Genomic DNA, 23,349 nt, shown 5'->3' on the forward strand with positions numbered 1-23,349 from the left:
ATTGGTTACATAATCATGTTACAATGTTAGGATTGGTTAGTTAAATTTTAGTAGAATGATTGGTTAAGGTATAGCTAAGAATATTACTGTATAAATTAGGGGCAAACAGGAAGTAAGTTGGGATTCAGAAATAAGGAAAAGGAACTTGTATTTAAGCTTGCTGGAAGTTCACCCCAATAAACATCGAATTGTTTGCACCTTCGGACTTCGGGTATTGTTGCTCTCTGTTCATGTGAGAAGGACCAGGGAAGTGGGAGAGTGAAGGAATAAGCTCTCTAACAGGGTTCAACTCCCAGTTCTGCCACAGACTTCCTGTGTGACCATGGGCAAGTCATTAGGCTTTCTGTGCCTCAATCCCCATCTGTAAAACAGGGTTAATAGCACTCACCTATTTCATAAAGGTGTTGCGAGGAGAAATATATCACAGACTGAGGTGCTCAGATAGTGCATGAATGGGGGCCATATACGTAGCTGAACACATGAATAAATAGTAGCACCTGATTCACCTTCTTTATACCACATTTACTGTTTGTTATTATATACCTCTAACAACAGCCTCTTTATCTGCCTTCTCTAAAGGAAATCATCTCAATCTACATACTTCCCTCCCCTTTATGGGGAGAAAAGTAATTATTTATATGGCCTTTCGCTGGACCTTCCTTTTTCTGCTGCGTTCTTTTTGAGATAGGGTGATACTGTATTAAAGATATGCCTGTGTCACCATTAAACTAGTGACAAGAGGCAAGAGAAGCAGGTGTCTGGATGCTTAGTAGTTATATGGTAGGATAGTGGCTATCCATATTGGATAAGGGGCAAAGGTTCAACTGCAGTGCCCCAATATGAGAAATCCTACACCATATTAATCATGGTCTGCATTTCAGCCCACTCTGCCACAGAGGCACCAAGAATGGAACTAATGGACACTGAAGTTAGCAAACTGAAATGCATGCACCAGACCTGACTGCACTGAGCAGAGTCTCCATCACTCTGCCGACCTTTGTTCCTGTTTCATCACAACCAGCATGAGGGAGGGGGTTAGTGTGTCCATAAATGACAGATCTGCAGTTTCCGTACCATTCACTGGATTGGCCCCTGGGTTTCCAGAACTGTTCTGCTTGGAATTCTCATGTAGGAGCTGGAACCAGTCCCGCAGACGGTCCCCCAGGTCTGCTAAGTCCTGCCCGGTACAAGTCTCTGGAAATTAAATGGCAAACTATTAAACAAGCATCCCAACCGCCAGCAAGGGCTGGGAGGATGGAAATGGATGCCATTACTGGATAGCTAGGGTAGTTACCTAGCATGGGGCCCAAACATGGCTTTGGGAGCATGGAAACAGAGGTACCCACCATTTCTGGGGATGGTGATAAAGGAGGCCTGTTGTCATAGTCTCTAGGGTGAAGAGAAGTAAAAGGAGAAAGATGGGTAGGCAGTCCCAAAAGGTCTCCCCTAACGAATGCACTCCTCCAGCTAGTGACCCCCACAACAACCAACACTCTCCCAATCTTCGCTGGCTCCACCACCCTCACACCTTCCCCAGGTTTCTGGGCTGGGCACTTAGCCTGTCCTTGGATGACTTCTCTCTCTCTCTCGGCTCCTTTTCTCCACAGCTGTTCTATGCTTAGTTGCGCCTAGATCTTCTGTCATATAAGAGATCACTCTGACGCAGGGTTAATGAACAAACTCTAGCTCTACTGGAGCTGCTTACAACTTGGCTTCTTCGACCTCCTGGCTTCTCAGACAGATCCCCAGGAGGTATCTCTTCCCAACAGTTCGCTCCAGGAAACAGTATGCTGCCTGAATGTGTCTGCTGGCACTTCCATATTGTTACAACATCGTCCATCTCACTGGACTCCTGTCCGTACTGTCCCTCATGCACTCATCTTTTCTCCTCTCTCATTCTCTCTTGTAACTCCTTTGATTTCTATTCTTTTCTCCTTCTTCCTGCTTTGTGCCTTCACCTCTTGCTCTCCCTTCTGTGTCTGTTAGACTCCCTCTCACTACTACAGGCTCTGCCTTTAGAGCCAAGACAGCTCCCACTGTAGTCAAAGGAAGTTTTGCCATTCATTGGAGCTGACCCTCCATTTGCCTTCTCCTCTCTTATCACTATTGATTATTTATTTAGCGTCCAAGGTACTGACGTGCAGAAGTAATATGGTACACAAAGCCCAATGGCTGAGGAGTCTTAGTGGCTACTGAACTGCCTTCTGCTTTACAGAATTGTCCCTGGAAAACATTTCAAATTATGCACACTGACTCTAGCAGAAGCAGCTAGGCTCCACTTCTCCCGCAGCAGGAGATGGGCTCTCTCACGTATTTTGTTTGGGAGATGGAGGGTAAGGAACTATCTCACTGACCTAGTCCACGAGCCCAAGACCAGCTCTGCTGGCACACTATGTTTTGTGTCCTGTCCTCCCCATCACAGGACACGCACTTTGCTTATTTATTTTATGTCCATGGGGAATAAAACAAACTAGATAGCAGCCTCTCTCTTACCTTGTTTGACATCTGTGGTTGAGGTGGGGCCATGCTCGGTCGGGCAGGGGCACTGGCCCTCACACTTCACTGCCAGCTGCTTGCTGGTCAGGCAGGCTTGCTGCTCCAGTTTACACTGAGAGAAGGAGCAGGAAGAGTCAGTGTAATACGCATGATCCCGTTCTGAGTACTCTGCAGCTCACACCACCCAAACCATGTTTGATTCTTGGATGACAAAGGAAACGCCAATCAATCCCCTGGGTAACAAGCATGATCCCACCTGAGTGCAAAGCCCCACCAGGTTACAGGTGTGAGAGCAGGGAGCCGACCCACCACCTCCAGAATATGCATAACTAAGCAGGGGCCCTATAGAAATGTGGTCTTCTGAGTTTTATGTTTCCACACTCCCCAGGGCTTGTTCCAAAAAGCAAGGCTCCATTAATAGAGTCAGTCCATTCCACTAATCTTGCGTTGACTTTTGTGTAACCTTTTCAAGCAAGCCCAAGTCCAGGAGCAGAAGAGGTCTCTGCAGGGACCACCTTCTACCCAATCAGCAATATTGTCTATGCAGAACCATACAGGCCAGAGCATTCCAATCAACCTTGCTTTCTGTTATTTCATCCCCACTCTAACTAGCAGGCTCTTGGTACTGAGCTCCCTGAGTAAGGTGGGTTTCTTGCAGCCCTGCTAAATCAGGGTGTAGGCTATACCCACTTAGAAATCTGTGAGGAAGTGCATGCACTTTTCTGGCAGCTCTGAAAGCGGAGGATAAAGGCTTAACTGATAGAGACTCCCATCTCCTAGTTACCAGATCTACAGGCAACAAAATGAGGTCAGCACAGCTTTCCCAAACGAGCTGTGATTCACTACTGGGCCATGCTGCCCTGTAAAGCTTTGATGTACTGTACACAATGCACAGTATACCCACTGCTAATGTTACCACCACACCACCATGCAGAATCCAGCACTGAGTGATACCACGTCCCCAGCATGAGCTCACATCACCCCGCCTGGTACTCCCCTCATGGACAACTGAGCCAAACTCCTCAGTCGTTCCTGTGCCTCCGTACCAAAGCCAGGGAGTGTGGCTAGGGAACTGTCGCAGATATAGCTGTGAACACCAATGCAGACCTGAGCCGCACTACTATAGCTGGCTCTTCACTGGAAGCCATGAAGCACAGCCGCTCCCCACAGCCAACCCTTTGACACCCACGCTCCTTATCCGTATATGAGCCTTTTCCACCCCACTCACCACAGAGCTGTAAGTGTGTCCATCAGTGCCGCAGACAGATGCGAGCTGGGTCATGTAACATGGTTTGCAAAAGCTTTCTTTGTTTCCATGGTGTTTCAGGGCAGGCTGCTTGATTCTATCCAAAGGGGGGCAGGGAGAGAGAGAGACACACACAGAGAGATGGATAGGTGCTAGGTAGGTTCTCCCACACCTCCTCGCTTCCCAACAGAACTTGCTCAAGGCTTCTGCTCTTTGGTTCCCCAAAGAAATCCGTTATTCTTATTATTCTGTGGTCAATTGTTCTCACTTTGCAGGCCTGCAGGCAGCTGTTCACCCACCTGTCAAACTGGGGAGAGAGAGGGGAGGAAGCGTGGGGGAGAAGTGATCTTTGAAGCAACAGATTTAGAACCGAAGCCCAAGTGATACTGGAATTGATTGTCTTACCTGGGTCTCAAGACTGCTAGGGAAGGCAGGTGGTACAAGAGCAGAGAGAACAAGGCGATTCTTAAAGGCCACAGAAAAACAAATGGGGGAGACACCAACATTGTAGGGTGCAATGGCAATGGGCTCAGGCAGGGCCAGTCTGCCTGAGGGGCCTGGTGGTAATCAGTGTCCCGTTAATGTAGTTCTGACTGCTGGAACTGGAACAAACCACCACCCCAAAGTACATGTGAGGCAGGGCTTTCTCCATTGAGGGCCACTGAGATAACTAGGCCTACAACTTTACCTAATTGGAAGCTCAACTGTAAAAAGTGAGTGCAAGTTCATAAATTGTCACAGTGACCAGTTATATAAAATGTTTAAGAAAAGATGTAAGAAGGAGCTGGAAAGACTTCATTAATTTAAACAGGAAAGGATTTACTGATACCACTTAAGGGCTGTGTTAAGATTATCACTGGTAAATAAGGAGAAGACGACCAGAAATCAGTGAACTAAAATTGGTGTAAGAAATTAGGCCTATTGGTGGACAAAATAATGAGGATGGACTATCCTACCTACTACTCCCCGTTTGGGGTCCTCAGAGAGAGACATTGGGGGGGGAAGGCGGGGTGTCAAACTGGCTACCGTAATGCTGGATGGCTGAAAGAAGAGATGGGGAAGGAATGAGTTTCACCATCATGTCTGCCAGCCTAACTGTCTCCTGGGACCCCAGACCTTCATCCTAATCCTGAAAACTGTCCTGACCAGAGGAACCCAGATGACATCGCCACTTCCACTGGCTTCAGCTAAACTCCAACCACCACCTGGGATGTGAGACTTTGTCACTCTCTACCCATGTGTGTTCTTTTCCTTCCCCACCATATTTCTTGTCTTCCCTATTTCTCTCCTTTATTCTTCTGTCTATAAGAGTCTGACTTAGATGGCCAAGGGGGAACATGTTGCAACACTGCTGTCAGTCTGTGACCAGAAACAGGCAGCTAAATGTAATGCCCTGAACAGCCAGATGCTGGTACAAATTTGCTAAGTCTCAGACTGGCTGATAAGACCATGTACTGGGCCTGTGTTTCTGCAGCAGAGACGTTGCAAGCAAGAGTCAACACCAGTGACAGAAACTGCATTTTCTATCCTTACTATTCTTTCTCTCCCTTTTTGTGTGCGTTTGGTTTGGTTTGTCTTGTAGGAAACGGGATCAGACTGTAACAATAACAAACAACAGCTCCAGACCATCTTAACTAACTTCTCTTTTCCCCAAAAAGGACAGTTATTACCATCTTTCATACTATCTCAAAGACTGTCAAACAAGGTTTTTCCTTCTAAAAATCTCTTCAGCTACAGAGAAAGGGAACAAGGAAAGTTGTTAAAATGAAAGCCTTAATGTCTACATTCCAAAGGTTTTAACTGTTTCTCCTTTTTTGTGTTTTTAATAAAGGGCTAACAGAATTTTTAATGGTTTGTTTGCCATGGAACCAATCAGGCTGAGGTCTTTGTGTACCAACCCCCGAACCTTGTTTAAAACTGTTTAATGTTGGGCAGTGACTGGTTTATGTTAACACCTTTGGGCCATATATTCCAATTCAATTGATACAATAGGGCATGCGACTCTGGGAACTCTCTTGGACCCTGCTTGCCAGCCTATGCCTGAAGTGTTATTCCAGGCAAGGCCCAACAACTTTTCGTTTCCTCTTTAGTTTGGAGGAGTAGGTTTCTATTCCACTTCATTTGCTTTGCTGGCTATGGGGATCTTCCAGACATAGCACAAACATGCCAGGCTATGTCTACACTTACTGCAGAGTGCAGACGCTGCTTACCCCCTAGCACAGACATAGACAGCAGTGTAAACGGTAAGGCCCTGCTTAGTGAGTAAAAACACACAAAAACCATAAGGTATATATCCTACATGGCTCACAACACGCACAAGCGGTGCTCCCCTGTCTACACTGCTATGTTTAACAGCATAGTGTCTCAATGACAGAGCCTTTCCCCACCACCGTGAAAAGCTCCAGCCGTGGGGAAAGGCTCTGGTGGGGGGAGGCATCAGGGAAAGATTCCGGCAGATCCCTCCTGCCAGAGCCTTTCTCCTCTGCCTCCCTCCTGCCAGAGCCTTTCACTGAGGCATGTAGCTACATATCACAGTGCGATCACAGCCTGCTTTTCGCTGTGGCATGTAGCCCTACATCAGGGGTCTCAAACTCAATTTACCTTAGGGCCAGTGCCAGTCCACAAGTCCTCCCAGCGGGCCAATAATGTCACTGAAGATGGTGTTCAGAAAAGAAAACATTTATATTGTATTTTTTATTTCAAATTTCTTAGAAATAATAAAACGGTCATACAACTTTATACAATTCTTCGCCTGCCAGAGAGTTTTTAGTGTTGGCCAGCCACCTGGCAACGCTTCAGTTCTGTCAGTTTGTTGCTGTTTGGCCTCAGTGACTGAGCAGTTGAAACCTTCAGGACAGCAGCAAGGCGTGCCTCAGATGGCTGTGTTCGCTATTTTGACTCATTTATATTCATTGTGGAAAAAAGTGATGCTGCCTCCATGGCTGACTCTGCCCGGCGACTAATGATGCTGCCTCCATGACTGACTCTGCCCGGCGACTAGTGATGGTATCTCTGTCCCTCTCCCCCCCAGCCAATGGGAGCTGTGGGGAGCAGTGCCTGAAGCAGACATTGCCAGCAGCGTGTCTGCACGCGTCTCTCCTCCTCCAGCCGCAGCAGGGAGGTTCTCGAACCGCAGATGGCCCATGGGCCGGGACTTTGAGACCCCTGCCCTACATGCTGCTGCCAGCGTAGACAAGGCTTTTGAGTCCTGTTGGTAACTATTTCCGTTATGGCGCTCAGGGCCCTTCAGGCATGCATTCATTGTTCTTAAGATCAAATCCTGGGGGAAGGGGAGATCACCTCTGAAGACACTAAGCGCCAAGATCACCTTTAATTATAACCTCCAGTCTGTGGAGCTGCCCCAAGCCCATCCATGGCATTGAAGAAAACAAGAGGGGTTCAGAGCAAATTACCTCCAAGTTCCATCCTCCTAGAAAGGGGGAGGGCTGGTTCACCTATGTTCCCACACCCTAATAGCCTGCCTAGGTCCCTCCAACTGGCATTGTTGTTTTGTCCCTTCTACTCATGATCATAGAATATCAGGGTTGGAAGGGACCTCAGGAGGTCATCTAGTCCAACCCCCTGCTCAAAGCAGGACCAATCCCCAATTTTTGCTCCAGATCCCTAAATGGCCCCCCATGGTCACATCCCTAGAGAGGTTTCTGTCTTTACCACTCAGAGCCCAAACCTGCAACAAGAACAGCCATACCCAGCATACACTGCCAGTTGTAAAAGACTCAGCCAGGAACTTTACAGTATGGGATACAGGAAGGTTCAGAAAAAAAATGATCCTCAGTCTTTGCTGTCCAATAAAGCCCAGTGCTCTTTGAGCATTCCTGCTCTGTCCCTGGTACTGCTGCTTGAGGTAAGAATCTACCTGGCCACAAGTGGATAGAAAAATCCACGCCAAGTTTCACCTCTGTTGATTAAGAAAGTCTTTGCTCATGCCAGATTGTGCGGGCTCCCCGGGTCTGCCTGTCATACAGGAATAAAGATGAGAATGTGACGTGGATTTCTGTGTCCACTAGGAGCTGACCATGTGGATTACAACAGCATCCAACCACCTGTCCATCACTCCCATTTAAGGCCTGGCTTAGCAATAATGTGGCCTATTGGTGTTTAGCACTGTTAAAAACATTGTCGTGGTCAAGTGGGCCAAACCACTTTCTCTTTCCCTCTCAGTCAGTTTGCAAAATATCTCTGTTATAGAGTTAGGGTTATTTGTTTTTTTAAAAGCTTTGATCCTGTTTTCTTATAAAACAAAGAAAACAGATCAAAAAACATTCCCAGCCACTCTGCATTTACAGTCAACCCCAGAATAATAAAACAGTGTGCGTTGGTGCAGCAGAGTAAAAAAAACACTGGTAAGAATTAGGAAACAAGAAAAAGTTCTCCCATAGGAGTCAAGAAGATTATTATAAAGAGCAGCGAATTCAAGAACTGATTTTAAATTAATGGATTAATACCATTTACAACATCTGTCCAAGTCTGATCCTGCCAAAAATGACCACTAGAGTACATCTCTCTGCATGACCTATTAACTATGACCTTACCCCTTTATAGCATTGTTTGCCAAGTGAGATTGTTCATGTCACTATTTTTCCGGACCATAGGAATTGGCACAATATGCAAGCATATCACTTGTCCTAATGGACATTTCTGGAATCAGTGTATTAAAAGGAGAGATGGTGGGGGAGGTGGGGAGGAGAATGCCTCTGTATTCTCCAGTGCAATAAATCGTAACAGAGACAATCCCATTTCAGAAATCTTGTACAGACCCAAGACTCTCTCTTACCTATGCTCTAACTTTTTGCGGCTAATACACATAGCCCTCTGGTAGCCCTGGGCAATGCAAACTTTGTGCCGGCTACACTTCACTTTCTGGCAGGGGTCCTTGGTTGTGTCCAAACCTGAAGACAGAAAAAGAAGGTGAATAGCTAGCATACCAAACAGCGCTTATCTCTCTTACCAGCTCCGCTACAGTTACTATCCGCCCTGAATGAGGCAGGAGAGTCTCAGTGATGACTGCCTCAACATAGGTCTTGTGTCTTAATATTCATTTTAGGAGGGCACACAACACAGGAGATGAACATCTGTAATAGTCAGTTTAAAGCTGGTACTTGTCATGGATTAGAATATGGACATTATATGTTGCTGACTATTGGCAGTGGGAAAGGACTAGAGTACAGTGAGAAACACCATGAACATTTCTCAAAAAGTTCAGCCATTTTTTTCCAATCAGAATTTGGACTTTTTCCACCAGCTCTATACCTGGTCAAAAAGCAGAATGAAATTTTTGCAAAATAATGTGTCCAGTTTTATGCACTGAAATTGCAATGAAACATTTTGTTGCAAAATCAAAATTTGTAAAATTTCAACCCGGTCTATACAGGATTTTGTGTTAAACAGATTCTATGGGGTTCTGTAAAAAGCCTGTTTCCCCAGAACACAGAATGTTCTAGAGCATAGGGTTGTCCCACATTCCTTTTTCAAAAGGGTAGCTCCTGCAAAACTGTATTATCTGACAACATGATGTTCTGCGGTTTAAGAAAAGTGTAGTCAAGTGGTTTGAGCATAGGACTGGGAGCCATGAACATCCAAGTTTCAAATCTAGCTCTACTGCAGACTCTCCAAATGATCCTTGTTAAGTCATTTCACATTTACTTTAGTGTCCTCCTTCAAATCCATCTTTAAAATTCTCCTTTGTTATGATGACAAAACCCTTGACAATAGTTAGACAGCTGTTCTCAGACCTCTGCCTATCATGCTGACCAATACTGTCTCATTGTTTTCTTGCATTCCCCCACCTGTCTGTGTCTCTGTATCCATCTGTTCTTTCTTGTCTTGTACTTGGATTGTAAATACTTTGTAGCAGGGACCTTCTTTTTGTTCTGTGTTTGTACAGTGCCTAGGGTGAGTTAACATTTAGAAGGTGCTAAGTATAACTAACAACATAGAGAGATAGTGTCAACAAAATGGCATGTATTTATTTGCTCACATTCTGAATTGTGAAAAATATCAGTTCACTGGGGTCCTATCTATAGGATAGCAAGAAGTCAGCTTGTCAAGAACAGATATTAATCACTGATGAGCTGCTTTATTGCTGGGGCAGCACTCAGAGGGATTCAGCTTGAGTCACTGCAGCCCCATACTCAGGCAGATTAAAGACCAGGAGCCCGACCTTTTCAAATCAGGACGTGATGGATAACACAATAAAAGCTAACTAAGCACAAAACTACAAATTCGTTAATGTCTGTTACAGACCAAATAAATCGAGTAGGGAACAGGATGACCAGCTCCTTATGCACCTAACTATAATGTGTAGGAAAAGGAGCTGCATGATTTCAACTGAGTGACATATGCTGGAGATCTCTTGTTGACAGTACCAAAACATCCTTGGTATTTTTCAATATTACAGATGACAATTTCCTAACTCAAAAAGTGTTGCATCCAACACAGCGAAATTCTATATTAGATCTCATCTTCACAGATAAAGAGGACCTGATCACAGAACTAAAATTAATGGTAGCTTAGATACAAGTGATCATGACTTGATCACATTTATAACGTACAAATAGAATAATGTCCAGACCAGAATTATATATACTTAGTGCTTTAAAGGGGCCAATCTTACAAAGCTGAAAATGATTATGCACCTAATCAGCCAGGGGAAAGAATTTAATCAGACAATGTGAATGATCATTGGGAATTGTTTAAGGATACTTTACTAGATGCCTAAAAATCCACTATCAAAGAAGAAGGCCATATTGGTTCAAAAACCAACTTGGTTTAGAGGGGAAGAGAAGGCAGACATAACAAATGGAAAAAAGAGGAATTTTGTAGCAATAAATATAAATCAAAAGCTAGGAGTTGTAGAACACTGATAAGGAAAGCAAAAGGACACAAAAAGAAATCTATGGCCAGCAGAGTTAAGGAGAATAAGGAGTTTATTTAAGCATACTAGGAACAAAAAAATGTTTAACAGTGGTCAGTTACTAGATGGAAATGGTAGAATTATCCATAATAATGCAGAAAAGGCAGAAGTGTTCAATAAATATTACTCTTCTGTATTTGGGAAAAAACAGATGACGCAGTCATATCAGATGATGATAACTCTCTTTCTATTCCACTAGCATCTTAGGAGAATGTTAAATAGCAGCTACTAAATTTAGACATTTTTAAATCCGCAGGTCCAGATAACTTGCATTCAAGAGTTTTAAAAGAGCTGGCTGAGGAGATCCCTGGATTATTAATGATGATTTTCAATAAGGTTTGTAACACTGGGGAATTCCAGAAGACTGGAAGAAAGCTAAAGGTGTGTCAATATTTTAAAAAGGGTAAATGGGATGACCTGGGTAATTATAGGCCTGTCAGTCTAACATCAATCCTGCGTAAGATAATGGAGTGGCTGATAGAGGACACAATTAGTAAAGAATTGAGGAAATGTAATATAATTAATGCCCTTAACCTGGGTGTATGGAAAACAGATCCTGTCAAACTAACTAGATATCTTTTTGATTAGATTACAAGTTTTGTTGATAAAGGTAATAGTTTTGATATAATATACTTGGACTTCTGTAAGGCATTTGACTTGATACTGCACAACATTTTGATTTTAGTTTTTTTAATCATATAAAATTAACACACATTAAATAGATTAAAAGCTGGCTAACTGATAGGTATTAAAATGTAACTGTAAACAGAGAATCATCATCAAGGGGGGTTGTTTTTAGTGCAGTCCTCCCCTGCCATCCCCACCCCCCACAAGGATCTGTTCTTAGACCTATGCTACTTTACATTTTTATCCATGACCTAGGACATAAAATCATCACTGATAGTTTGCAGATGACACAAAAATTGGGGGAGTGGTAAACAATGAAGAAGGTAGTTAACTGACAGAGCGATTGGAATTTCTTGATAAGCTGGGTGCAAATGATGTGTGTTTTAATACAGCTAAATGTAAATGTATATATCTAGGAAAAAAGAATGTAGGCCATACTTACAGGAGGGGGACTCTAACTTGGGAAGCAGTGACTCTTAAAAAGATCGGGGGTTGTAGTGGATAATCAGCTCAACATGAGCTCTCAGTGTGACCCTGTGACAAAAGGTACTAATGTGATCCTTGGATGCATAAACATCCAAACTGAGTAGGAGCAGAGAGGTTATTTTACCTCTGTATTTGGCACTCGTGCTAGCGCTGCTGGAATATTATATCTAGTTCTGGTGCCCGCAATCCCAGAAGGATGTTAATAAACTGGAGAGGGTTCAGAGAAGAGCCATGAGAATGATTAAAGAATTAGAACACGTGTCTTACAGTGACAGACTCTAGGAGCTTTATTTATTTTAACAAAGAGAAGGGTAAGGGATGACTTGATGACAGTCTATAAGTACCTACATGGAGAACAAATATTTGATCATGGGCTCTTCAATCTAGCAGAGAAAGGTGTAACACAATCCAATGGCTGGAAGTTGAAGCTAGACAAATTCAAACTAGAAATAAGGTGTACATTTTTAACAGTGATGGTAATTAACCATTGGAACAATTTACCAAGGGTCATGGTGGATTCTCCATCACTGGCAATTTTTAAATCAACATTGTATGTTTTTCTAAAAGCTCTAGGAGTTCTTTTGGGGAAGTTCTGTGGCCTATACAGGAAGTACGACTAGAGGACCACAGCAGTGGCCTTGGAATTTATGCATCTATAAATGAGGTAGAACTAATTTCTGCCATGCTTCTGTCCCTCCAGTTTGAAAAACTGCACTTTGGGGGCCAATTCAAGCACTGCAAAGAAACAAACATAAGATTTTTTTAATGCGTCACATGCTGGGTCTCAGATGTTGTCCAATCCTCTGTGAACACAATCTCCCACTGCCTAGAACTTCCTCATGGACAGATGAACAGCTGCGGCAGGCAGCACTGGCTGCTAGCTAGAGTGCCTATCAAACTGCTTCTGACACCAGCAGATGCCTTGTATTTCACAGCCTTTCACAAGTGAGTGTAGATGGTGTTGCATAATAGCACACAGCAGACTAAGCCCTGGCTGAAGGGAAATCCAGCATTAGGCATAGCAATGGGGCAACAGCACACCTCCAGCAGGATGGGACAGTATCCTGAGCCAATGCAGGGATCATGCCCAAATGAGAACAACGTTCAGGTACCTGTTAGGAGTGCAGTAAAACTGTGCAGAGGGGTGGGGGACAGAAGGATCAACACTCAAAGAATATCATCATTTATTTAAAGGGAGGTGGATGCCTCATAGCAAATCCTGAAATACAACCTATTCTGATTCAGTTTAGCCTACTTGTCATATTTCTGGAGTGGGTTTCTTCATTCATTTGTATGATTAGTGCTAGCTTCATAAAGATAGGATCATTGCTTCTTCAAGTACATTCCCCCTGAACCTGAAACAAGAATCATCCAAGACTTCACAACCCTAGCCTGTTTCCAGAGCAATTCATTGTGGAGTCAAAATAAGGATCCTGACTTCCGCTGGAGAATCAGCAACAGGAGCAGATGAAAACAAAACAACAACGCCTAGCATTTATCTAGTGTCTTTACAAAAGTTGCCAAGGGGGATCATTTAACTCTACACTGAAGTATAGTAAACACAGGCTGGATTACAGCTGCTGCAGCATCCCTACCCAAACCTTCAGCATCTAAGTAAAGAATACTGTATCATGCTGAATCTGCAGGGAAAATGCAGGCGGAATTTACTCAAGCTAGAATTTAGCCACAACAGGAACTCTTACTAAAGTGGAATGAGATCTTTAATGACCACAGTGGTCAAGACCTCAGTTTAAATCTCATCCAACAGAGGGCACCTCCATTGTCCATTCACTGGCTGGTGGGGCTCAGAGGGAAGAGTGACACCCACTGAATCGGCAGCCCCACTTGCTGGGTTTCCTCGGGGGTACAAAGGTTCTGTTTCCACATAAGAATCAAGTAATTGGTGCAGAACACGTCTCAGAAAGAGCTTCAGTTCAGAGCCACAGGACTTCCTATTAGGACCTTTCCTGGAAAAGTCAGCAGCTCTTTAAAAAGTGAGCACAACCAAGAAATAAAGTTACCTTCATCAACTGGCTGATTATCTTCCCAGCTCTTGATATAGTCATCCTAGTGAAGGAAGAGAGAACAGCTTAGTCAACAGCACATGCCAAATATCAAAATCCAAATGCTCAGAATTACGAGCCTGATCAATGTTTAAGGTAACACTGGCCTGGGGATGTAACAATAATGCCTTCCTCACGGCTGGGACTCTAGCAGAGGGCTACACATGTGGTTACAAAGACATTGCAAAAATTCATATTGTGTTTGTTTATTCTTTGTGTTCTGCATTGCTGGTGATGGGAATTTGGTCCTCTTGGAAACAGTAAGGCCTAGTTCTCTCTCTCTCTCTCTCTCTCACACACACACACACAGCTCTGCTAACATTCCTGACCTCTATCACACAAAACCTTGTTTGCCTCACACACACAGAGCTCTGCAGATCCACCGCTCAACAGTGAGATTTTCATACATTCCAGTAACCAGCCTGCTCACACAACTGCGCAGATGGACAATGCAGAGGGATTGCAGGATGTGCATGCTTGTGCCCTCACACCAAAGTCCAGCTGCTAAATCTAATTCCAGGATTGTACTTGCCTTGGTCCTTGGTGTGTTCATTTAATGTCAAACCTCACAAATAGGAAAACTGAAGAACATAAATTCTTGCCTCATTGCAGAAAGGTGCAAATCTTGCTTCGGCACATGGGAGGCAGAAGCAGTCTGATGCCCTAACCTCAAACTGGGGTTAACGGTCTCTAAGGCACCTGTGAAGACCTACAGAGTATCTGTATTTTCCCAATTCACCTGGTGCATTTACACAAACATATTCAACAGGGGGAATCTACAGTTTAGAACGTCAGGGACTTACTGCCCTAACCTCCTTTGTGCAGGGACCTCCGTACACTCATAGTAGTACATTGCTTGCTGCCCCAGCATCATTGCACTGTAAGGGGCCATCAGGTCATGGCTTGTAAGTGGCAGGAAAAGTTATCTGCATCTCAGATGAAGCACAGCTGTTAGAGTGTCAGCATGCTGCTTGGCTAGATTCTATCCCGTTTCTTAAGGTGCTGAACGAGGTACAATTCTTGGGAAGAAAAAACACACATCCTTTGTCTCTGATTCCCTCATCCTGAAAAGTGATTGATCATTTGTGATGGCTCAGCACTGAGGTCCCTCACTGCTTCTCCACGCTCCCCAGCCCATCCATGACAGCAGCCTCTGTCCACACCAAGCAAAAGGGCAGTAGAATCTTTCCACAGATTTCCAGGGAAAAGCAACACTACTATTAAGGCAAGGAAATGGAGAATAAAGGATAAAAGTCAGATGTGCAATAAAAATAAGAAAATTAAAGGAATAATACCAGACCCAATAGGTCTAAAGTTCATGTTTTGTGGGGGGTGAAGCTGAGGTGCAGAGATTAAGCCACTTGCCTAGTGTCACACAGCAAGTCAGAAGATCTGGGAATAGAACCCAGGAGTCCTGACCAGGGGCACTACCTGGGTCTCAAGAGGGAGGGTGGGGATGGGCCTTACTGGATTTGATCCTGAGCCTCAAAGTTAAATTGCTGGGCAGGATGGATGTTTTTCTGTGCCAACCCCCTAATCAGCACCAGTGCCCTCTGGTGGCCTGATTTGGCCCTTCACTCTGGCCGGACACCTGTGACTGAGCCAGCCTGGCCCTGCCTTGCACTACCTCAGGCATTACTAGGAAGTTCCAGCAGAGTTCAGGCTTCTAGTGGGGCCTGAACAGTAAAAAAGGCCTGGCAGTGGCAACACTGTTGCCCAGGCCACCACCACCTCTCCCGGGACCAGCACCCCTTGAGCCAGCTCCTTGGTATCCCCCTCCCACACAGACAGTGTGTGGGGAGCCCTGGAGAGGCAGTGCCATTCCTGACTGCTGGCAGCGGTACCAGCCCAAGCTCCTGCGCCCTGCTGTTCTCTGTGGGCAGGGGGGCAAAGACCTGCTGGCTCAATACTGCGCTGCCTCTGAGGCCCCAGCAGTACTACCAGCGGGGGGACAACATTTTACCTCATGTGTCGGGCAAAGCCTTCCCAGTCCTCTCTCTATCCCCACCTTCTGGTGCCCCTCGTCCTGACTTGCAGTACCCTGCTCTAGCCACACTTCCTCCCCATGCTCTAGCCACACTTCCTCCCCATGCTGTACAATGGTTAAATGTCAATCCTTCCCTTGTGTCTTGACAGTCTCCAGATTTGGAAAGTTACCAACAGTTAACAGCCCCATCACAATCACTGGAGCTGTTCTCCTTTAACAGGGGTAGTCAACAGGTGGACCGTGGGCCAAATCCAGACCCCCAGATGCTTTTGAACAGACTGCAAACATCTTTTTATTTATTTATTATCATTATTGTTATTATTTTCTCTGGAGTCTGGACCTTGGCTATACCTTGACCAAGAAATGTGGACCTTGACAAAAAATAATTGATTACCCCGGCCTTTAATATGTTATATACACAGAATCAAATGCAGAGAATACAAAAACATGAGGGAAGGGAGGGGTTTAATCTTTAAATGAATCCAGGCCCTGGAAGAGAGTACTGATGTGCATCTCATTTGTAATGTCAGCACTAGAATGGGTTTCTCCTTGCAGGTCTCTTACCTTTGCCATCCATGAACAAACATTCTTGAAAGACTCTCTGAAGTGCCCTGATGGCCTGTGTTAATTTACAGTAGATCATACACTCCACACCCTTTGAACAACTGTGTTGTTGACTGTCCCTTCCAGCAAGGAAATTCAGTCTCCGGTACTAGGAGTTCACTACCCTGTAGAATGCTCTTCTTTGAGAGGTCCGTCTTGAACTGTCTGGGCTTATTTAGATTATTAACTCTTTGAGGCAGGAACAGGGTCTTCCTAGACTTTTATACACTGCTGAGCATTGTCGATGCTTAATATGTAACAACAATCCTCTCTGATAGACGCTGTTTCAATTCCATCAGTAGTGCCCTCCATCTTGTGGTGATGATTACATATACAGTTTCTCAGGATGAAATTCACCCCTGCGCAGAGGGCCAGCAGCAGGCTTGTGCATCATTTCATTCCCACTTAAGTGGTCCTCTGCATGGGGGTCAATACAAATATGTGCATATGTATAGGCACACCCTCACATATACACCCACGCAACCACATACATAGAGCCCTGTGCAGATACAAAATTTGGATCCACATCCATCCATGATCCACAAAAATGGTCCACAGATATCCGCAGATTTGCAGGGCTCTACACAGACACACACTCAACCTGGCCATACTTTGTGCAACATGCAACTGTTCAAATCAACTCAAAATATTCTCCTGATATACTAAAACTAGAGGGAGGGAGCTGGGGTGGAGAACACAGGGAACATAACACAGATGCCCTGTAAAGATTAAATGAAACCAGATTCAAAAATCAATACTAACCTCCACTTCCTGAGAATTCAGCCCACAGCAGAAGAGGAGGTGAAAAAACAAAAGGAGAGAGAGAAGAGAACACACATGAAATATACTGACACTGCCAGAGCTCAAACTGCAAGAAAGGGCTGGGTTTATGATCACACAGACAGTATTTCTTTGTTTAAATTCCCTGAAAAGTCATAATTCATTTCCTCTAAGTGATGTGTTTTTATAAAGACTCCCCCAATGCATCTTTTCTTGCTTTCCTACTTTGCATTTATTAAATCGTACTTCTGTCACAATGGCAACAATGGAATTTGATTGCAAGGAACAAAAGTTAAGGCAAAGGCTGATAATTCAGGGCTTTGCGTAAGCTGCGGCACTGCTCCCAACACTTCATGGTTAGCCCTGGGACAGAAACAGTGATGTTTCAGCAGATGGATGTAATGTTTCACACAGCAGATTTCACAGTACTATAAGTACCTTTCTATTGTTCTGCAGTCTCTCTGAAATAAAATAACGTCAAACAAAAAAATTATGACGTATTTGCAGGCAATGAAATCCTGACTGCTCTCCTGTTATGCCAACTCCCTTCTCATACACCCAGGAAGGGACATTTTAGAATATAGGGGAGGGGGACGGTATCATTAGGAGGCTTGGCAGTGACCAATATTCTATTGCAAGAGACTTCTTTACTGATTTAAGCCAAATTACTGCTGTCACAGGATGTTACTTGGCTTCTAGTAAAATGGATGTCCCTGCCCCTTTGGTCACAGCTGTTCTCTTTAGCGCACCATCCACAGCTCCAGTGTTAATCTTCCATTCTGACATGTCCAAGAGCCCTGGGGGCTGATATCAGCCATACCACATGTCATATCAGCAGCTGCAGCTCAGCTCAGGAGAAGAGCTGGCTCCTATGTAGGCTTCACATTTATCCCAAATGGGAAGAAAGCCAAGAGAAATCCTATATTTCTACAAAATGGACTTGGGGGATGCCACCCTCTCGTAGAGCCTCTAAGCAAGGGGCTGATGCTAGAGAAGCTCTTGCTAGTGCACTTGGACAGGGCTGAGCAAAACAAGGCTGTGATAAGACATGGCATCCTACGCAACTCCAGCCTTTGAAGGTCACAGATTGGTAACAACATATTCTCTAGATGCAACTATCTGTCAGCAATTTGTAAGGGAGAGATTAGGTATAGGCCTTTAGCTCAGCCCATCTCTGGGACATCTACATCCCTAGTGAACCATGAACCCACCATACAGGTACATCACAAAAGGACTTCCTGAGCTGCCTTCAGGAATGATGATGCAGGAACTGTATGATGCAGTTGGGTCCTATAAGAATACTGCAGCTGTCAGGAGCATGCCGTCACCTGGGGCTTCTCATTACTGCTTCAAAGCCCAGATGCAGGGGTTCTGCCAGGCAAACTGGCAAATTTCTATCCCTGCCAACCCACAGTCATCTACACAGTCTCCAAGTGTTTCACTGCCCCATACATAGTGCTCCCTTAAATGACTAGTTGTCTGGTAGAGTCAGCCCTGCTATTTCCTCTGCCTCTTACAGAGACAAATATATTACAATAGAATCGTAGAATATCAAGGTTGGAAGGGACCTCAGGAGGTCATCTAGTCCAACCCCCTGCTCAAAGCAGGACCAATCCTCAATTTTTGTCCCAGTCCCTAAATGGCCCCCTCAGGGATTGAACTCGCAACCCTGAGTTTAGCAGGCCAATGCTCAAACCACTGACCTACCCCTCCCCTCCCTTGTAGTCAGACCTGGCAGAACCCAGTATCAAATTCAGGAGCTACACGAGTCAACTCTGTGCAGTGCAAGGCCATCAAATACCTTTAAAACTGCTTAAAAAAATTCCTCATTCCCTCCAGCCATTCTGCTAGTAGAATATTTGCATCTTTACACTGGCTTCATTTTCTCTCTCAATAGTTTAAATGAGACTACTAGAGTGACTTCTGTGTCTCTAACACACACACACACGTACGTTGCTATAATTGAACATGCACACACAGAGATGCAGACACTATCTGTCCCAGTTTCCTTTTCCTTGTCTTGCTAAAAAGACTCAGTCTGTTTGTTCTGATAGCTCAGACAATGCACAGTTTCTCAGTACAGAACCCCAACCTTTCTGGATAACAGAACTTTACTTTCTGAAAGGTTCAAAAACGAGCAAACAAAAAAGGACCCCTTTAAGGGAGATCAGCATGGGCAGTGTGGTCCCAGGTTGGGTCCTAAATCCATAAGGTTTCAAATAGCACTATATCTGTCTAGTGAGAATAGCAGCAGGCATACAATTATAGGACACCTCCTAACAGGAAACCTAACAGGAAACCTGCCCCTTTGTTCAGTCTCTAAAGGAACCATCCATCTCTACAGTTTCCTGCTTGGGGGACTCTCTTCCAAGCCTGCAAGCACCTCTTTAATGACTCCTCTTCTTACTTTCCCAGTATTATTTATCTCCCTCGCCAAGCCTCAAACCACTTCCTCCTCCTGATGCTGGCAGGTTTCCACACAGCTGGAATCTTGGACTAAGAGAGCTGGATTGACGCAGCCATGCTGCGATAGGCTCAAAGGCATTGTGTGTCCCATCTGCCAACGGCGCTCTTTGTGGGGATGGCAATACAGAGCAGAGGCAGGACAAAACCATTGTCTTTTCTACTGAACACACTAAGGACTTCCAGCCCTTTCCACTCCCACTGCGAGCATGTTCAATGACCCCAATCCGCCGAGCACACAAAGCATAACAAACAGTGCCCCTCTCACCAAAGGAAACGGCACATCATCAGACGTGGCACACTGCCACCCTGCAGGAGCTCTGCCAAGCGAGCAAATGGACTTCTTTGAGAAGCCGGTGGCTTGCTGCATTGTGGAGCCAGCTGCTCTCTCAGGGTCACTCGCTGAAGTGGGACTGGAAATGGCTCTCGGAAAGGCTGAATCAGCAGGAGCCTTTTTGGAAAGACAGTGTGTCTCTGAGCCAGTATTGAGCAGTGCCCTGCACTGATACAGGAAGGCAAAAGGATGCAGTCAAGGGCAGGCTGAGTGCCATCTGCATCACAGCGATGGCTGCAGTGCTGCCAGGGTGATATGCTGCAGAGGCCAGCTTCGCGGCTGCTGTGACAGTGCAGCATGTTATCATGGGGGAGACATGGGATAAGCCCTCTCAAAGCACCCTCTGTATCACCACCAACCATGAGAAGACACCACCGATGTAAGCTGAGCAGGGCACAGGCCCAGAAAGAATCCAACTGCTGCATGCAGCCTGACACAAACACTTTCCTATATTGGGGGAGGGAGCTTCACCATCCTCTGAAGCGTCAGGCATTGGTTTCTGCCAGAGAAAGGGGATGGGCCAGTAGTCAAAGCAGGTCTGTGTGCGCATGTGTAATAAATTAATCAATGGTGGTTCATTAATACCCCAAGCACACCTTCTTGTAATTGTTCTGTACCAGGCTTATTAGTAAATTGTCAGAAAGAGAAAATGGACAACTTCTGATTTAATAGCAGAGAAGGGAAAAGAGCCCTCACCCAGGTAGATGGGGTGAGCAGGAGAAAGGGAAGGGAGCACTCACTGTCAGCTGGATGGGATGGGGAAGGAATGCTCACTCTCTAATGCCTGAACAGGGAGGGGAGGGAGAGCCCACACTTTCCTGAATTATCCCTGAGGCTGGCACTGTCAGGGGGACAAGAACTTTTCCCTGTGAACATTAAACAACGAACACACAAGTGTCCAGTGCATCACACAGCTCCCTGCATTTAAATCCATTTTTCACAGGTGTAATTTCACACATGGATTTCAGTGGAGTAGGTCCCAATTTATTCCAACACACAAGAGAAGAATCTGGGCCCTTGACCACTTTCCTCTCCTCTCCCTCCATCTGTATAGCCTCCACCTTCTCTTGTCCCTCCATACAATCCGGGACAGTACTGGTGCCAGTGTCATCTTCTCCTCTGCAGCTCCAGATGTTGGGAGTGGCCTCCTGCAATTCCACCTGTCCTTGACTCTCCTTCTTCATCTGGATGTGAAATCCTGCATCTAATGTCTCTCTCCCCTACCTCAGAATTTCTCTCTCTTTTTGCTATTGGCAATTACACCTCTCTGCAGCTTTGTTATTTAACTCTGCACACAGCTTTAGGAAGCAGTTTTCATGGAAGATGCTATACCCAATAAAGTAGTAACATACTATGTGCACGTTGGAAAGTCCCCAAAACCAAGTCTCTTTCAAATGCCATCACTAAGCTCATGCTGCAGGGGATTTAATCAGTCCCTGCCTAGTTCTTGTGGAGGTTTATTTTCAGACTGTACAAGATTATTTAAATAAAACCTGTGAGCCAGCACTTTTGTTTGTGTCACATTCTATGGTTGGGAGGGGGAAGGATTGTTGACAGTGTAGGTCACTTGAGACAGCAGCTCCCTCAGGAGCTGAAAACACAGAAAAGAGACTGTGCCTGATCTCGTGCTATGGAAGGGAAGTCTGGAACCAGAACAAAGGCCATGGAGAGGATGCTGGGAATGCTCACTGCCTCCTCCAATCCAGAAGCCTCACATTCAGGACCTCAGAAGAGTTAAAAAAAAAAATTTCTCCACATGGCAAAGTTAAAAAGAAAACCCCTTGATTTGTTAATACATAGCAAAACATCAAATGCTTCTAATGCTCCCCTACTGTAAACAAAAAGAGTTTGAGAAAACAATGTCCTATTTCAGAGAATGGGGAGCAAAATACTCTATCACAATAAGAGCTAGAGGAGAAGAGAGGAAATAAAAACAGGAAAGTAAAGAAGATAAATGGTGAATGGGAGATCAGAAGAGAGGAGAGAAATAAGCAGAATAAGATATTCCCTCACTGGGTGTGGGCTCTCTCTTGCCAATGGATCTATCACATCCTAAGTCATGCCCAGAGCAACGCAGATATTGTTCCAGATGTATCAGCAATGACATCACATCCAGCTGTGCACATTTGGCACACCGCAGCTGCCATTTATGTGTGCTACCTTCCAGAGGCAGACAGACTTGTAGGGGCACAGGCCAATTATCTACATGTGTTAGACACAGAAAGATGGAAAGGAGACAGAAATCCACTCATTACCCCTCACTGCCCCATTATTTATCCTCACTCCACGAGTCGCAGGTGGAGGGGTATCCCTTCAGTAGCTGTTTTGCTGGGCATTTTCTTTGTGATACTGGTCAGAGTAGAAACAATAGCCACCTATCCAACTTGGGATAACTGATAAACTACAAGAGCCTGCTGAGCCTTTGAGAACGTGGGGCAAGTAGCCATTAGCTTCCTCTACTTGAATTTCCCTTTACGGGAATGTCAGAGAGCGAGCTCAGACAAGAAGCTCTGACCTTGAGTTTCTTGAGAGTGGAAGGTAATGGCCACAGCACAGACACTGTTGGGGGACCCCTTTTCTTAGGAGTGCAGCAGGCTTTTTTTTGGACAATCCCTACACCCCCTCAGGACAGAATGGCTGACTAATGCCACTACACTGTCCAGCATCACTGAGGAGCTGTCCAGCTAGGCACCTCCTGAAGAAGCACAGCACTCAGACAGAATGGGAGGAGATTCTGGAAGGGGAGTTTGGAGTCACTTTTCCCAACTCAGAAAGGTGCAGGGTGGGCAGCAAAAAGAGGGAATGTTTTCCAGCAGATACCAATAGATGTTGTTAATTGCAACAGCCCATATACTCCCCAGGGGTGTACTGTAGCATGCAGACCAGGTGACAGAGTGAGCCAGTGCTGCACTATCACATTGAAGCAGCTATTTGCTTGCATCCATTCCATTTTGTATTACTGATCTGAGATCAGCTCTATCCCTGCTGCTACTCCCAGCAGCTGAGCTGTTTAGTGCCATTGGTAAAGTGCATTCAGTAGTTCTGATAAATGCACACACAGCTCTGACCACAAGCCATCTCGTGCGGTGATGGATTCTGAATAGCATGATTATACTTCCTAAGGAGATTCCTGCATTTCCTTTCAAATGGTCTTAAAAGTTCTGCCACTTCGGTGCCAGAACATGCATTTATTACGCACTGCGTCCTCTTAACATCCAAACATGGCGCCACCACAGGAGGGAGCCAAGATCGATAATGGCATACGGAGCCTTTCACCCCCTAGTCACTGGTTCAAATCCACTCCAATTCAGTAGTGACCAGCTGCCAGAT

At 45.1% G+C, this 23,349-nt stretch overlaps 1 protein-coding gene across 1 annotated transcript in view; it reads right to left on the reverse strand.

Moving 5' to 3' along the window:
• Positions 1 to 23,349, reverse strand: part of SPOCK2 (SPARC (osteonectin), cwcv and kazal like domains proteoglycan 2) — a 65,149-nt gene that overhangs the window by 21,785 nt on the left and 20,015 nt on the right. Inside the window, exons 2-7 of the mRNA XM_073353609.1 lie at positions 17,205 to 17,213; positions 13,811 to 13,856; positions 8,538 to 8,652; positions 3,725 to 3,839; positions 2,494 to 2,608; positions 1,075 to 1,194 (exon numbers count right to left, since the gene is read on the reverse strand). Of these exons, the coding sequence (XP_073209710.1) occupies positions 1,075 to 1,194; positions 2,494 to 2,608; positions 3,725 to 3,839; positions 8,538 to 8,652; positions 13,811 to 13,856; positions 17,205 to 17,213 (520 nt within the window). The remainder of the gene's footprint in view (positions 1 to 1,074; positions 1,195 to 2,493; positions 2,609 to 3,724; positions 3,840 to 8,537; positions 8,653 to 13,810; positions 13,857 to 17,204; positions 17,214 to 23,349) is intronic.

Source organism: Lepidochelys kempii, chromosome 7 (assembly GCF_965140265.1).
Source record: "Lepidochelys kempii isolate rLepKem1 chromosome 7, rLepKem1.hap2, whole genome shotgun sequence".
Classification (NCBI taxonomy): Eukaryota; Metazoa; Chordata; order Testudines; family Cheloniidae; genus Lepidochelys; species Lepidochelys kempii.